The sequence below is a fragment of the Bombina bombina genome, chromosome 3 (genome assembly GCF_027579735.1).
Source record: "Bombina bombina isolate aBomBom1 chromosome 3, aBomBom1.pri, whole genome shotgun sequence".
In the NCBI taxonomy this organism is placed as follows: domain Eukaryota; kingdom Metazoa; phylum Chordata; class Amphibia; order Anura; family Bombinatoridae; genus Bombina; species Bombina bombina.
This window is the reverse complement of record NC_069501.1, coordinates 1,278,907,611-1,278,925,293: the sequence shown is the minus strand read 5'-3', so window position 1 is coordinate 1,278,925,293 and position 17,683 is coordinate 1,278,907,611. Positions and strand designations below refer to the sequence as shown.

Genomic DNA, 17,683 nt, shown 5'->3' with positions numbered 1-17,683 from the left:
GCCTTATGCTTATCTCAGGCATTAGTTAGTATGTAGGATAGTCTTATACTTATCCCAGGCATTAGTTAGTACGTAGGATAGTCTTATACTTATCTCAGGCATTAATAATTAGTATGTAGGATAGTCTTATACTTATCCCAGACATTAATAATTAGTACATAGGATAGATGTATGCTTATCTCAGGCATTAATTAGTATGTAGGATAGCCTTATACTTATCTCAGGCATTAATTAGTATGTAGGATAGCCTTATGCTTATCTCAGGCATTAATTAGTATGTAGGATAGCCTTATACTTATCTCAGGCATTAATTAGTATGTAGGATAGTCTTATACTTATCTCAGGCATTAGTAATTTGTATGTAGGATAGTCTTATACTTATCCCAAGCATTAGTTAGTATGTAGGATAGCCTTATGCTTATCTCAGGCATTAAATAGTATGTAGGATAGCCTTATGCTTATCCCAGGCATTAATTAGTACGTAGGATAGTCTTATGCTTATCTCAGGCATTAGTAATTAGTATGTAGAATAGACTTATGTTTATCTCAGGCATTAGTAATTAGTACGTAGGATAGACTTATTTATATTTATTATTATTTATTATCGGTTATTTGTAGAGCGCCAACAGATTCCGCAGCGCTATAAACAAAGGGGGTACAACAAAACAATTATAGGGTAGAGGGCCCTGCCAAGAGTTGCACTGTTGTAGTCAGCTCTTAAGAAGGTGATCTATAAACAGCTGGACTTTTACGCTTACATGCTAAGAGGGTTCAGGGGATTGCAGGGGAGGAGAGGAACTGGTATTAGGAAAGGTTAGCGTAGGTTGTATCTGCCAGCTGACGAGGTCTCCTCTTGCTCCAATGCCCTTACCTTTGGGTCACATAAACAAATGTTTTTACAAAATGTCCCGTATACCATTAGGACACCAATAATGAACGACCGATAACATCCCACTAATGGGAATTCTTTATTATTCTTCATCCCTTATCTTTTTTAGTTTATCTACAATCTACCATCCCTTTGGGTTGTCTAAAATGCAAGATACATATAACAATCCAACACACGGTCACCAATCGATTAAGCGTGGTTTGACTATATTTTTATTACTTTTTTATTACTTTTTATTATATCTTAAAGATTCACAGATAAGTCTCTACTTCGTCCATATAGATAACAAACAATACACACCGATAGCAAAACTCCCACTGAACCCAAACCTTTTCTGCCTTCAACATACAGCAGGTTAACATAGAGGAGTGTAAGAGTAATTATTTACCCCCTTCTTTCTGGGGATATACTGGTCCACGATATTGTAATTTGAGGAATGGAATACATTTAATATTCAACTTTCTGAATGTTTTTTGAAACTGAAGGTACATATATTTATATGTTATTCTCTATGTACACATTGTAACAATTTAGAATGACACATAACAACTGACTGTGTACCAAACACAATTAAATGGTATGTTTTGTATCTGACACATACAAGAACTATGGAATCATGTGTTATAATCTTGACCAATTTATCTCTTAATTTATCTCTTACTACACTAACATGGGATGGATACCCAGGAGAAACCGAGATACGGCTCTCTATTTCCGGCCTTAGTAAAATGTACCGGAAGTGAATTGGCCCACAAATCTTCAGTTTTTCAGTTTTTTCGGAAACCATAATAGCCACTTCTGATAACTATATAACATATTTAAGATAAATAATAAACATACAATGAGCAAACATAAGACAATTATAACATGAACATTTAGAAGGAACCGGAAACTCTCTCTTCTCTCACTTCCGGCTATAGAGAACCACACCGGAAGTCTCATCGCTTTGAACACTTCCGGTTCTTAGAAACTACGGCACCAGATAAATATAGTGGAAGTAAAATAGGGGATAAAGAAACACTAATGGGAGACACTGTGGAATAATCAATAGTCACTACCCCTAAATAATAATAAAATGATATTAATTAAGATAAAAAATCGACAAAAACGAAATAAACATTCAGAGAAATAAGCAATCACTTCCGGTGCACCACTTCCGGTTTGACGTTTTTTGGCGCAAAATTTTGGCGCCACCAACATAGAGTTGATTGGTCAAGTAAAGGTATATAAGTTCTAGCTCACCAACACCATTTACTAGTCTTGAGAAAGGCCTCCTTGGTAGGCCGAAACGCGTTGACAGATATATGGTGAGTTTTATTCCTACTAATTCTGAAATACCTAAACAGTATTACACTATGTTAGTATCTTTTTATTTATAGGTCTTGAGGAATTTCCAGAGTATCCTTATCTTCTTTTTCCACCATTTTTTACCATTTTTTATTGTATTTTTTCTATACATCTATCACACTTTTACACATTTTGTATATTTTTAAAATTTTTTTTACACTTTTGGATATTTTTACACTTTTGGATCTCCAACATTTTTTAGGACTTCTAATGCTTTTTTAGGATTACAAATAAAGGATCTCAAAAGGATCACTATACCAATGGACTGAAATTCAGGAATCTCCACACCTCCAACAATGACTTTTTAATAACGTTCCAATCACACCAACTAGTTTGAGTACACACCTGTTGTTCACAAAAGTTTTTTTCATCACTTTTTTCCAATATTTTTATATAATAACCTTTTTGGCGATTTGTTTGCGATTTGTTTTTGATATACACATATATGTCTTTGTGGATCACATCCGATTTTATTCACATGCTAACTATAATTGCTTTTGTGGATCTCTTTTTTGGAGACTGTTTTTAAATACTTTTATACAAAAATTTTTTCACAACGTTCACATCTTCTTGGTATACTAGTATTATTGCACTTTCTTCATCTCAATTGTTGTGCTTACGACACGAGGGAGGTCACTCATACGACCTCAGCATCATACTGTATATGTGAGACTCACAATACTCTACATCCAGACAGCCATATTCGTTTTTAATTAATTTTTAGGACACATTTATATGTAATAGGGTTTTATTAACATGGATCCATGTACTTAATTGTTTTAACCATATAATACTCTGTGAATTATACCCGGTTGTTTTTATTGTATGATATTTTGTGCAAATTGTAATAAATATTCTTTGTTAAATACATCATACCTAACTTCTAAATCTATCCTTATAACACATGATTCCACATAAGAACTTTTTCTAAAACACCTAATATATGCTACCCTAACCCAGGGTCTAGCATCAAAACTGCAATTATCAATCACATAAGACCCTGCCTATTTTTTGGCGCTCCTATCTATTTATTCTTTCATAGTCTTATACTTATCCCAGGCATTAATAATTAGTACTTAGGATAGACTTATGATTATCCCAGGCATTAATAATTAGTATGTAGGATAGACTTATGCTTATCTCAGGCATTAATAATTAGTACGTAGGATAGACTTATGCTTATCTCAGGCATTAATAATTAGTATGTAGGATAGCCTTATGCTTATCTCAGGCATTAATTAATATGTAGGATAGCCTTATGCTTATCTCAGGCATTAGTAATTGGTATGTAGGATAGTCTTATACTTATCGCAGGCATTAATAATTAGTACGTAGGATAGACTTATGATTATCCCAGGCATTAATGATTAGTATGTAGGATAGCCTTATGTTTATCTCAACACGGTCCCCTGGGTCCCCTGGATCTGCCTGGGTCAAAGGGGACCGTGAATCCAAGCTGCTGTGGATGGCCGGCAATTCCACGGGGCCGTCCGTCTGCTGAATAGGGCTCGGAAACCCCAGTTCCTTATGGAGCTCACCTCCGGCATCTGGCCCACATCTTACCCTTCCCACGGGGTACCAATTACCAAAAGAGCGGAGCTTTGGGGCAAGGGGACTCTGAAGCTGCTGGAGGTAAAGATCTCCAGAGGATGCAGGGGCTAGACCGGCTGGAGAGGTATAGGTCGGTCAGAGACCATCTCTTTCAAGATCAGGTTCACACACAAATTCTTACAAAAGAAAAGGTCTGGAGAATCACGGTTGCTCTGAGGAGCCCACACCAGAGGGGGTTGAGGTAAGGGTTTAATCCTTGCAGCCCGGTATCCGTGACAGCTCCCCCCTTCCAGTTCGGCAGACCCGGCCTGGTACTGTCCAAGGAGCTTATGCCACTTCAGCCCATCAGCGTTCCAATTGTTTTTTTCCCGGTCGGTACTGAATGTCAAAGTTAAAGGGCTGCAGGGTTAAACTCCACTGCAGCAATCTTCCGTTGTCCCCAGAAACTCTGTTAAGCCATACAGGGGGGTTGTGTTCAGTGAGGACGGTGAAGGGTCTCCAATAGAGGTAGGACTGCAATTTCTTCAGGGCCCATACCAGGGCCAGACACTCCTTCTCCACCATTGTGTAGCCTACCTCTCTGGGCAACAGCTTCCTACTATGTAGGCTACGGGGTGGTCTTGTCCTCCTTCATCCACCTGGCTTAACACTGCTTCCAACCCGAACATAGAGGTATCTGTGTGGACACAAAAACATTGGGTGGGGTTAGGAACATTCAGGACAGGAGCAGAGATTAAGGCAGACTTAAGGCATTCTGGGGACCACAGGATCTGTCGGGTAAGTCATTTTATGAGTTAGGTCGATCAGGGGTTTGGCGAGAGCACTTTAAATAGGGACAAATTTCCGGTAGTACCCTGCGGATCCTAGGAAAGCCAGGACTTGGGTCTTGGGAATGGGCCAGTTTGCCACTGCCTCAACCTTAGCCGGCTCTGGCCACTGCTTTCTGCAGCCAACACGGTGGCTCAGGTACTGAACCTCCGAGCATCCTATGGTGCATTTGTTGGGCTTCAAGGTTAGCCCGGCGGCTCTGTTTCTGTTTTCTTTGAGCGACCTGAAAGTTCTCTTGCACCCTATCGGCGAGGTTCTTCCACCGGTCCCTGAGTTGGAGGATTTACTCCACAAAGGATGGTGCTTCCTCTTGCGTGAGGAGAAACCGGTGGATTCCTGGGGCACCTCTCGGTATGCAAAGAGGAGGTGCGGCAGGAACCTCTCCAAGTCCTTGTAAGTGGACGAGAATGTCCTAAGCAATTGCTTTAAGGTCCCGTTAAACCGCCCACATAGCCCATTAGTCTGGGGGTGATATGGAGCACTGTGCAGGGGTTTGATCCCGCATAGCCTCCACAACTGCCGAGTGATCTCCGCAGGGAATTGAGTTCCCTGGTTGGAGATCACTTCCCGAGGAAAGCCTACCCTGGTGAATATCCGGAGCATTGCATCTGCCACTGTCTCCATTTGGCCAGGGGGATTGCCTCCAGGTATCGGGTGACATAGTCAACCACTGTAAGTATGTACTTCTTCCCATTGGGTCTAGGTCAGGACAAAGGTCCATATATATCTATGGCCACTCTACTGAAGGGCTTGTTAATAATGGGAAGGGGATGCAGGGAGTCTTAGTGTAGTTTCCTGTCTTCCCTACCTTCTGCCAAACTGGGCAGGTTTTACGGTAGTCCTTAATGTCTACTGTGATCCCTGGCCAAAAGAATGTCGGGGTCAGGTGGTGGTGGGTCCTGGACTTTCCAAAATGTCCAGCTAGGGGGATATCATGACCTATCCGCAGTAGGTCAGACTGAAACGTCTTTGGTACAACCAGCTGATGTTTGGGTACTGGCCCTTTTCTCCTCTCGGAGATCCGGTACAGGAGCTCTCTCTCCCACTGGAAATGTTCCTCCCCGGGGCCCTGGGGGTCAGTACCTACTCGGTCTCAGTAGGGGGCTAAGGTCGGGTCGCTCAAGGTCTCCTGGGCAAAGTCGGAGGGGGACGCCCAGGAGGGTTGGTCAGGGGATAGGGGTGGAGTGGGAGTGGAAGGTAGGGGCAAAGTAGAGGTCAGGGCAGAAGGTCGGGGTAAGGTAGGAGTCAGGACAGAATGTCTTACCTGGGTCCCCAAAATCCGGTGCAATGGCTTGGCACCTGGCCTGCTGGCTGGTGGTCACTGAGCCAATATCCGGGGAGTTATTACCCACAAAGGCTGAGGCAAGGTGGCCAAGGTCATTCCCCAACAAGACCTCGGCAGGTAGCTGTTTCATGATGCCCACCTCCGCTTCATGGGAGCTGGCTCCCCAGTTCAGGTGTACCCAGACTGTTGGGATCTCCAATATGACATCTCCAGCCACCCGAATGGAAAGGGTCCTCCCTGTTCAGCTGGAGGTGGGGACTAGGTGGGGTTGGATCAGGGAGATGGTGGCTTCAGTGTCCCTTAATCCCTGAGTCGCCTGCCAATTGACCCAGACATCCTGGCGATGATGCTGCTGCTTATCCTTGGTCACAAGGCTGACCTCATGTAGGATGCCAACTTCTTCATCCACCCAGTTGGCATAGTTGGCAGGGCCTGCTGCATACAGGCAGTGAGAAGTGACTGGATAAGTCCTGACTGGAGCGCTTACCCACTGGGCCGGTGAGGGGTTCCTTGGTTGCTGTGCTGGGGGTTTATTGGCTGTGTTGGACAGTATCATCGAAAGTGGTCGGGTTGCCCACACCTAAAGCACCCCTGGGGATTGCTGTCCCCGGCCGAGGAAACAGTAGCCAGCCAGGCCGGGGGTGGCTGAAGAGCCACTGGGAGACGAGCCGAGGTGGAAGCGGAGCGGGTTGCTAGCTGGGGTACAGGGGCAGTCTGGTGCCAAGCATCTACATACTGGTCTGCTAGGGTGGTGGCTTGGTCCGCTGTTGTGGGTCTCTTGTCCTTCACCCAGTCCCGTACCTCCGCCGGGATGCAGTTGTAAAATTGTTCCAGCAAGATGAGCTGGATCGCTTCATCTCGGGTGGTTATGTGGCAGCCGGTGACCCAGGGCTCCAAATACTGGGCTAACCGGTGGGCCCACTCTATGTATGGCTGCCCCTCTTGTCTTTGCAGCTCTGAGTACATAGCGGGCAAGGATGGGCTCTTTCACCCGGTCATAGTTGGCTTTATCTTCAGAGGGAACAGTGTGGATATCCTCTAGGGCCCGACCGGATAGCTTCCCATTCAAGATGGTAACCCTGTCTGCAGTGGCAACTCCCTGCATCCTGAACTGGGTTTTGAACAGCTGGAGATAGTGGTCAATATCCTCACCCCCCTCTTCCATGAAGGCCCGAAAGACCTCATGTGGTAACTTCTTTGGCTGGGGCAATGGGTCCAGGGGTTCCGGCAACACTCCCTCCATGGACTTATGGAGCTCCATCAGATGGACCCTGGTGGCATCAACAACTACCCGAGTAATTATTTCCTCGGGTGGGTTAGGTCCCAAGCTCAGACATCATGGTCCCCTGGGAGGACACCCCCACTAATGCGTTCTCCCTCTTGGCTACCACTGGCCTCACTAACGGTGCACTAGCCTGATCGTCCTCCATCAGCTCCTCGATGAGCACTGCCTTAGACTTGTTCTGACAGTTTTCCCCGGGCCTCCAGTAGGCTCTTTAGTTCTTCCTTCCGGAGCCTCTCATACCGCTCCATCCGTGTGTGTCTTCAGGTGGTGGTTTGGATGTTCCAGGTAGATGGAAGCATCCCAACAATGTGATGGACTCCGGCTACCCTGACTGGGTAGCTCCACCAAAGAATTCTTCCAGCACCGGGAACCTGCCGCTAAGTAGTGGAGAAGAGTGATTTTAGCAGTTCCCACCCAAATAACTAGACAGACTAGCATTCAGGTGAAACAAGAAGAAGTACATTTTATTGGGAAAAACACACAACATTTATACAGAAACTGATCTTGATAAGAGTCTTATCAGTCCCTCAAATCTCCCACTATTCCTGCCCCTCAAGACAGTCTGGCGCCTCCATAATGTCTAATGGTCCTCAGTGTCCAGCGCTACAGGGAGGGTGCATTCGGGGTGATCCCGGGGGAGTCGTGGCACTTCCAGGGTGTTACTTGAAAGCCCTTGGCCCCCAGTTGCTTCAATCCAAGTAGCGCCTTCATCCATGACTGGGGGTCAGAGTTAGGGGCTACCCAGCATACACCGGGAAGACAACTGGGAAATGAGTATTGAGGGGAGGTCCGAAACCTCAGTTTCTAAGAGGGCTTACCCCTGGAAGTCACCCCAACTCTAGTCCTTTCTGAGAGGTATCAGTCCCCAAAAGAGTGGAGTCCTAAGACGAGGAGCCTCGGGAGCGACTTGGTTTAAAGGGGACTGGGAATCTGAGCTGCTGTGGCCAGCCGGCAATTCCACGGGGCCGGCCATCTGCTGAATAGGGCTTGGAAACCTTGGTTCCTTATGGAGCTCACCTCCGGCAATTGGCCCACATCTTACCCTTCCCACGGGGTACCAATTCCCAAAAGAGCCGAGCTCTGGGGCAAGGGGCCCCTGAAGCAACCGGAGGTAAAGATCTCCAGAGGATGCTGGGTGCGGCAGCCAGCTGGTAGATCCAGGGGCCCAACTGGCCAGAGGGATAGGTCGGTAAGAGACCAGCTCTTTCAAGATTAGGTTCACACACAATTCTTACAAAAGGAAAGGTCTGGGGAATCGTGGTTGCTCTGAGGAGCCAAAAACTGCCAATAACCAGAGGGGGGTGAGGTAGTAGGGAGTAGGGGTTTAAACCTTGCAGCCCGGTATCCATGACACTTATCCCAGGCATTGTTGAAGTGTTTGTCATTACCACCTCTAATGGAAGTTTATTCCAACCACCCTTTCTGTTAAGATCTTCTGCAAATTACTCCTGAACCAACTCCCCTTCAGCTTGAGATAATGACCTTGTGTTATGGATTTGCTCTTTTTGCCAAAAATACTCCAAGCCTCAGCTTTACTCCCTTAATATATATACTTGAAAGTTACTGTCATAGCTTCTCTTTCCCTCTCTTCTCTAAACTATAGATATTTATGTCATTGAGACTTTCCTGGTAAATTTTATTTTTTACACCATTTACTTTAGAAGAACAGATTCCAAATGGCCTATCATCAGAATCAGTCTCTACATCTGGCCAAGATAATAGGGACTTTTTTTCTCTTCCCTCTAAGGATGCCCATGCTAGTAGTATTCCAAACTGTCAGAAAACATATTTCCACATTTTACATGATTTTTGAATGTATAATATATATATATATATATATATATATATATATATATAGTCCATGTACAAAATATGTGTCAGCACCACAGTACAAACTGCTTTTAAAGGTGAAAAATTCTCTTTATTTAGGATATAATAACCATTAATAGCGATGTTTCCGACCTACATGGTCCTTATTCATGCTTTTTATATATTGGCAAGACCACTCAGGCCGCCAGGGATAGATTTAGTCAACATAAAGCTTCCATCAAGTCAAAAGACCTGTCATTACCAATTTCTGCACATTTCACACATATGGGACACACAGTTAGTCAACTTTGTTTCCAAATAATAGACCACATCCCCATCCATAGAAGAGGGGGTAACAGGGAATTAAAACTGAAACAAAAAGAGGTATGGTGGATTAAACGTTTAAATACCTTACACCCTTATGGTCTGAATAGGGACTATGATCTGTATTTGTTTTTAGAAAAAATTAGTATGTTATGTATTCTGGTACCACTAGAGGTCACTAATGGAATGAAATTTAGAATACCTGGACAGGTATGAGTTAATTTAATTAGCATGCAATATTGAAACCTAATTGGTCCAGATACCCTTTTTAAATGTTTGTCTAATTGTCTTTTAATTATGCATGAATAAGGACCATGTAGGTCCGAAAAGTCGCTTTTTATGGTTGTTATATCCTAAATAAAGATAATTTTTCACCTTTAAAAGAAGCAGTTTGTACTGTGGTGCTGACACATATTTTGTACATGGACTGTATTCATTGGAGTTTTGCTGATACTCCACTGTGACGGGCACTCAGGCTGGAAACTATCTACAAATTTATGGTGCTGGACTCCAATTATCTACTTTATATATATATATATATATATATATATATATATATATATATATATATATATATATATATATATATATATATATATATATATATATATATACTGTATATATATGATTAAAAGGAGATAGTGAATTGGCGCTAGGAATTACAAACTACATATACATAGAAAATATCTACATATACAATAAAAACAAAATTAATATAGAGTCATAATAAATATACATTCTTAGTTAAAATCTCAAAAAAATAAATAGATATATATTGTAAAAAATTAATAGTCAATGTGAAACAATTTAGGTTTAGTAAGAATAAAAAAATCCCAATATAAAGTGTTGCTTTATAAAAAATCCCAGTAAATAGAGGCTCCTGGGTGATGGGTACAATAGGTTCAAAGTGTAGTATGCCAAACGTTTGTACACTCTAGATGAAGGAGAACAAGATCCTAGTCCCTTTCGGGCATCTACTTACACTCTTCTACCTCAATCTGTATGAGGCAAGGTCCGCACAGTGTAGAGGAGGTCTTGCCATAGACACCAGGGAAAACTTGTCTCCACGTAGTATAGTGATAATATCCAGCGTGGTCCAAGATTAAATGCAATTTGTCAGGCTCTTGTGGCTGAGAAGCGGCTGGCATGGGTTCCGTCCTCTGGCTAGAGGCACTCCAAACATTCCAAGCTTCTGCTTCTATTTGGACCTTCAATGCCAAATGGCTCCGCCTCCCTTGCTTTCTGTTGCTCCCCTGTGTTGCAAACACACCCCTGTCAACTCCACGGATCCTGTGTGGAACTGCCGACCTGAAGACCAATCCCCTGTAGGCTCATATTACCACTCGTGATCTCTCTTTATGAATCCAGAATGGTTGAGTTGTCTTTTGTTCTAAACAGAGACTTTACCCTGCTAGTCAGAAATGAATAAAAATTGCACACATTTTTTTTATATATATATATATATAAACCAAAGGATGCACTCTCAGGACTTCTTCAAAACCAATTTAATTGAGAGTGCATCCTTTGGTTTCTATTTGAATTTGCATCTTTGCACCCAGGCGAGCAGTCCATTGGTGGGCTGAACTGGAAATTGTTTATTGATTATATATATATAATTTTTATTGAAGTTTGTTTGGTCAAATTTCATTCATGCAGGCATGAATTTCATCAGAATATTTGGTCATAAATAAAATGCATTCCCATTATTTCCAATGATAAGCAAACTATTAAACTAAATTTAACATAAATCGTATATTAAGTGTATATATTTTATATCACCAGATGTCACATAAACACGTTACTTACATACTGATATTGTTTGAGTGGAGCAAAAGAGATGCCTTTATGATTATTTGTTTGCTCTTTGTTCATTATATATACCTGTATATACTGGGTTATTATAGTAACATAGTCTGGATTTTCACATACCAGGTGTCACGTAATCAACACTTTTTAATAAGACTCTTGGATCCTCTTTTTCATCCACTTTCTCATGTATTGTTATGATGCTTTCATATTCCACAACATCAAATATTTGTTGAAAAGGTACAAATCATATAACTATGGTGATAATTATTATTTGTACCTTTTCAACATATATTTAATGTTCTGAAATATGAAATAATCATAACAATAAATGGAAAATTGGATGAAAAAGAGGATCCTAAAAGTCTTATTGAAATGTGTGTGTGTATATATATATATATATATATATATATTTATATATACAAAACATGGAAGGGGACAGTACCCAGTTTATTCTGAGATTGCAGCCGCCTTTTGTGTTTTGTATATCTCTATGGTGATTACATAAGTCTGTGCATCCTTCACTTGTTCCCAGTTTGTTTGATTGAGAGATTGCATTGTTTGGCTCTATTAAGGACCCAGGTTTTTTTGAGAGGCCTTGACGTGGTGTCTGGTCTTGTCCCATTTGGCCAGATGCGGTAAGATTTGCTTTTAATCTTAACTAAAAGATTGTAACTAAGTGCTGGACTTCCTTTGTGTTATATATATATATATACCAAGTAGAACCTCTTAGTTTTAGTTACCAACAGGTTAATGGATGTTTAGGTTGTGTTTAAACTGTGTCTATTAATGATCAGTATCTAACCATGTTATCTTCTGTGTAGGCAATAAGTCGGGAAATAGGCGAACAGCAAATATAAGGAGCATTGGATATTCTGATCTGTTCTGTCTCTCCAAGGAAGACCTAAAGGAGGTGCTGACCGACTATCCTGATGCCAAATCCATCCTGGAGGAAAAGGGAAGAGAAATACTACTCAAGATGAACAAACTTGATGAAAACTTGGCCGCCCAGCTTGTGGCCAAACAAGAAGAGATGGACAAGAAGGTGAAGAGACTGGAAAACAATCTGAGCTCCTTACAGACCAAACTGGCACGGCTCTTAGCCGAACTGGAGTCCAGCGCTGTGAAGATGTCGAAAAGGATTGAACAACTGGAGTGGGAGATCAGCCTGTGGGAAGAAGAACCGGCATCAGAGGCGACAGAGCAATAACATTTAGTCTAGATGGATTGTGAGACGGTATAATAATGCTTTGCTAATGGCAATCTTCTGCAATGGTTCCAGTGTAGGGCTTCTTCTCACATCCAAATGTCACAGGGAGAAAGTAATATCCAACAAAAACCTCTGGTCTAGGGAATGATCGTTCTTAGTACTGGTCATAAGAAGGGGAGGCTGAAAAAATCTAATTAGAGAGAATGAGACACAAACTATTATTTGTGGAAACTGTAGATAGTGACTGTTAAAGGGGCATTTAAACAATATTTAATATCAAACAGAGGGGCTGATCACTATCTTGCACTTGCTGAATCTAGTAATTCTAGTGATCACGATCCTAAAATGCTTCTGCTGTTAATGCCACTGAAGCACTGAATTGTTACCTCTTGAAACAGCACAAAATCTGCGCGTCCTTAGTCTCAAGATTTTGTAACTGAAAAATAAACTGCTCATGATTAACAAACAAAATTGGTATTTCAGGGGTTTAGTGATTACATCACAGGTGGAAGCACCTGTTTGTTAATTAATACCTTTTAATAGTGTACAGTGAGTGGTGTTTAATTGTACACAAACACATATTTACTGTGGGTATTGAAAAGAATAAAATAATCACATTTTGTTGCTATGCAGCCTGAAATAAAGACACAGTTTTTGTTTATCCAGTTGTAATTACTCAGTGCAACTTATAACATCCAAGTGTAAGAAATAACACCAACATTTCAGGCAAAAATAAAGACAATTCAAAAACAGAATCACTGAAAAGCAAAAAGGATCACCCCCTTGTGTCAGTATTTTGTTGAACCCCTTTTTGCTTTAATTACAGCCTTTAGTCTGTTGGGAAATGTCTCTACTAACTTTGCGCATTTAGACTGCGCAATATTTGCCCACTCTTCTTTGCAAAACTGCTCCAGTTCTGTTACATTTGATGGTGATCGTTTGTGGACTGCAATCTTCAAGACATGCCACAGATATTCAGTGGGGTTTAAGTTTGGGCTCTGACTAGGCCATGCAAGGACATTCACCTTTTCTCCTTCAACAACGGTGTGGTCATTTTTGCTGTGTGCTTTGGGTCATTTTCACGTCATGAATACATAAATGCGCACGCCATTTTTTAAGTATGGCTTTTTGTGCTCGTCAGGTTAGCACAAGAGCGAAAACAGTTTACATCCAAATCATAATAAGAGCGCAACCCGACGAGCACAAAAAGCTTACTTCCAGCGCAATTAAGGCTCGAGCGGGAGCATTAAATAGAACTCCACTTGTAATTCGGCACTTATTATGTATATACATTGTTACGGTACCAACAGGATACCAAGGTTAATACCAGATGACAACGTCCTGCATAGACAATCAGCAATTCACAACCCCGATCAGTTTCCCCTCAAACATGAGACCAAGCTCCACATTTCAGGTTTAAAACAGAATGACATTTATTAAAAGGCTATGCCTAGTATTTATGCAGGTCTGACCCCCCCAGATGGGGGTTGAAAGAATGTTGTACATTAGGTAAAAGGGAGAAGCGCCCTTGACATGATACAATAGAATTATATTACTTAAACACTTCAACCACAAGACACTCTTGGCTCTTCTTATCACTTAGGCGTTTTCTCTCTGGAGGTGATCAAACAATAGAATGCTTAGCACTAATTAGATTATAGCTGGAGCCAGCAACTCTGTCTTTAGAAATTAGTTTCTTAGCTAAACACAGTTAACTCCTTCAGTCCTGACAGGAGGGTCTGTCACATAGCTCCCCCCTTGTGGAACACTCCGGCAGACCCGGCTTGACCCTTTGGTGGGTCAACCTGGGGATGACTGGACTAGGAGGTGGTAGGCACCTACTGTGTGTAGACCTTTAGTAATGTGACACTTACTGTGTATAGACCTTTAGTAATGTGGCACTTACTGTGTGTAGACCTTTAGTAATGTGACACTTACTGTGTATAGACCTTTATTAATGTGGCACATACTGTGTGTAGACCTTTAGTAATGTGGCACTTACTGTGTGTAGACCTTCAGTAATGTGACACTTACTGTGTATAGACCTTTATTAATGTGGCACTTACTGTGTGTAGACCTTTAGTAATGTGGCACTTACTGTGTGTAGACCTTCAGTAATGTGGCACTTACTGTGGGAAGACCTTTAGTAATGTGGCACTTACTGTGTGTAGACCTTTAGTAATGTGGCACTTACTGTGTGTAGACCTTTAGTAATGTGGAACTTACTGTGTATAGACCTTTAGTAATGTGGCACTTACTGTGTATAGACATTCAGTAATGTGGCACTTACTGTGTGTAGACCTTTAGTAATGTGGCACTTACTGTGTGTAGACCTTTAGTAATGTGGCACTTACTGTGTGTAGACCTTCAGTAATGTGGCACTTATTGTGTATAGACATTTAGTAATGTTACACTTACTGTGTATAGACCTTTAGTAATGTGGCACTTACTGTGTGTAGACCTTTAGTAATGTGGCACTTACTGTGTATAGACCTTTAGTAATGTGGCACTTACTGTGTATAGACCTTCAGTAATGTGGCACTTACTGTGTATAGACCTTTAGTAATGTGACACTTACTGTGTATAGACCTTTAGTAATGTTACACTTATTGTGTATAGACCTTTAGTAATGTGGCACTTACTGTGTATAGACCTTTAGTAATGTGGCACTTACTGTGTATAGACCTTCAGTAATGTGGCACTTACTGTGTGTAGACCTTTAGTAATGTGGCACTTACTGTGTGTAGACCTTTAGTAATGTGGCACTTACTGAGTATAGACCTTTAGTAATGTTACACTTACTGTGTATAGACCTGTAGTAATGTAGCACTTACTGTGTATAGACCTTCAGTAATGTGGCACTTACTGTGTGTAGACCTTTAGTAATGTGGCACTTACTGTGTGTAGACCTTTAGTAATGTGGCACTTACTGTGTGTAGACCTTTAGTAATGTGGCACTTATTGGGTATAGACATTTAGTAATGTTACACTTATTGTGTATAGACATTTAGTAATGTTACACTTATTGTGTATAGACATTTAGTAATGTTACACTTATTGTGTATAGACGTTTAGTAATGTGACACTTACTGTGTATAGACCTTTAGTAATGTGGCACTTACTGTGTGTAGACCTTTAGTAATGTGACACTTACTGTGTATAGACCTTTAGTAATGTGGCACTTACTGTGTGTAGACCTTTAGTAATGTGACACTTACTGTGTATAGACCTTTATTAATGTGGCACTTACTGTGTATAGACCTTTAGTAATGTGGCACTTACTGTGTGTAGACCGTCAGTAATGTGGCACTTACTGTGTGAAGACCTTTAATAATGTGGCACTTACTGTGTGTAGACCTTTAGTAATGTGGCACTTACTGTGTGTAGACCTTTAGTAATGTGGAACTTACTGTGTATAGACCTTTAGTAATGTGGCACTTACTGTGTATAGACATTCAGTAATGTGGTACTTACTGTGTGTAGACCTTTAGTAATGTGGCACTTACTGTGTGTAGACCTTTAGTAATGTGGCACTTACTGTGTGTAGACCTTCAGTAATATGGCACTTATTGTGTATAGACATTTAGTAATGTTACACTTACTGTGTATAGACCTTAAGTAATGTGGCACTTACTGTGTGTAGACCTTTAGTAATGTGGAACTTACTGTGTATAGACCTTTAGTAATGTGGCACTTACTGTGTATAGACCTTCAGTAATGTGGCACTTACTGTGTATAGACCTTTAGTAATGTGACACTTACTGTGTATAGACCTTTAGTAATGTTACACTTATTGTGTATAGACCTTTAGTAATGTGGCACTTACTGTGTATATACCTTTAGTAATGTGACACTTACTGTGTATAGACCTTTAGTAATGTGGCACTTACTGTGTATAGACCTTTAGTAATGTGGCACTTACTGTGTATAGACCTTCAGTAATGTGGCACTTACTGAGTGTAGACCTTTAGTAATGTGGCACTTTCTGTGTGTAAACCTTTAGTAATGTGGCACTTACTGTGTATAGACCTTTAGTAATGTTACACTTATTGTGTATAGACCTTTAGTAATGTGGCACTTACTGTGTATATACCTTTAGTAATGTGACACTTACTGTGTATAGACCTGTAGTAATGTGGCACTTACTGTGTATAGACCTTTAGTAATGTGGCACTTACTGTGTATAGACCTTCAGTAATGTGGCACTTACTGTGTGTAGACCTTTAGTAATGTGGCACTTACTGTGTGTAGACCTTTAGTAATGTGGCACTTACTGTGTATAGATCTTCAGTAATGTGGCACTTACTGTGTGTAGACCTTTAGTAATGTGAAACTTACTGTGTATAGACCTTTAGTAATGTGGCACTTACTGTGTGTAGACCTTTAGTAATGTGGCACTTACTGTGTATAGACCTTCAGTAATGTGGCACTTACTGTGTATAGACCTTTAGTAATGTTACACTTACTGTGTAGAGACCTTTAGTAATGTGACACTTACTGTGTATAGACCTTTAGTAATGTTACACTTATTGTGTATAGACCTTTAGTAATGTGGCACTTACTGTGTATATACCTTTAGTAATGTGACACTTACTGTGTATAGACCTGTAGTTATGTGGCACTTACTGTGTATAGACCTTTAGTAATGTGGCATTTACTGTGTATAGACCTTCAGTAATGTGGCACTTACTGTGTGTAGACCTTTAGTAATGTGGCACTTACTGTGTGTAGACCTTTAGTAATGTGGCACTTACTGTGTATAGACCTTCAGTAATGTGGCACTTACTGTGTGTAGACCTTTAGTAATGTGGAACTTACTGTGTATAGACCTTTAGTAATGTGGCACTTACTGTGTGTAGACCTTTAGTAATGTGGCACTTACTGTGTATAGACCTTCAGTAATGTGGCACTTACTGTGTATAGACCTTTAGTAATGTTACACTTACTGTGTAGAGACCTTTAGTAATGTGACACTTACTGTGTATAGACCTTTAGTAATGTTACACTTATTGTGTATAGACCTTTAGTAATGTGGCACTTACTGTGTATATACCTTTAGTAATGTGACACTTACTGTGTATAGACCTTTAGTAATGTAGCACTTACTGTGTATAGACCTTTAGTAATGTGACACTTACTGTGTATAGACCTGTAGTTATGTGGCACTTACTGTGTATAGACCTTTAGTAATGTGGCATTTACTGTGTATAGACCTTCAGTAATGTGGCACTTACTGTGTGTAGACCTTTAGTAATGTGGCACTTACTGTGTGTAGACCTTTAGTAATGTGGCACTTACTGTGTATAGACCTTCAGTAATGTGGCACTTACTGTGTGTAGACCTTTAGTA

General features: G+C 41.0%; 1 protein-coding gene across 1 annotated transcript in view; it reads left to right on the top strand.

The window, feature by feature from the left end:
- The window catches only part of CNGA4 (cyclic nucleotide gated channel subunit alpha 4), a 138,970-nt gene extending 126,636 nt beyond the window's left edge, over window positions 1–12,334 (top strand). The window contains exon 5 of the mRNA XM_053705684.1: window positions 11,949–12,334. Within this exon, the coding sequence (XP_053561659.1) occupies window positions 11,949–12,334 (386 nt within the window). The remainder of the gene's footprint in view (window positions 1–11,948) is intronic.
- The last annotated feature ends 5,349 nt before the right edge of the window (window positions 12,335–17,683 follow it).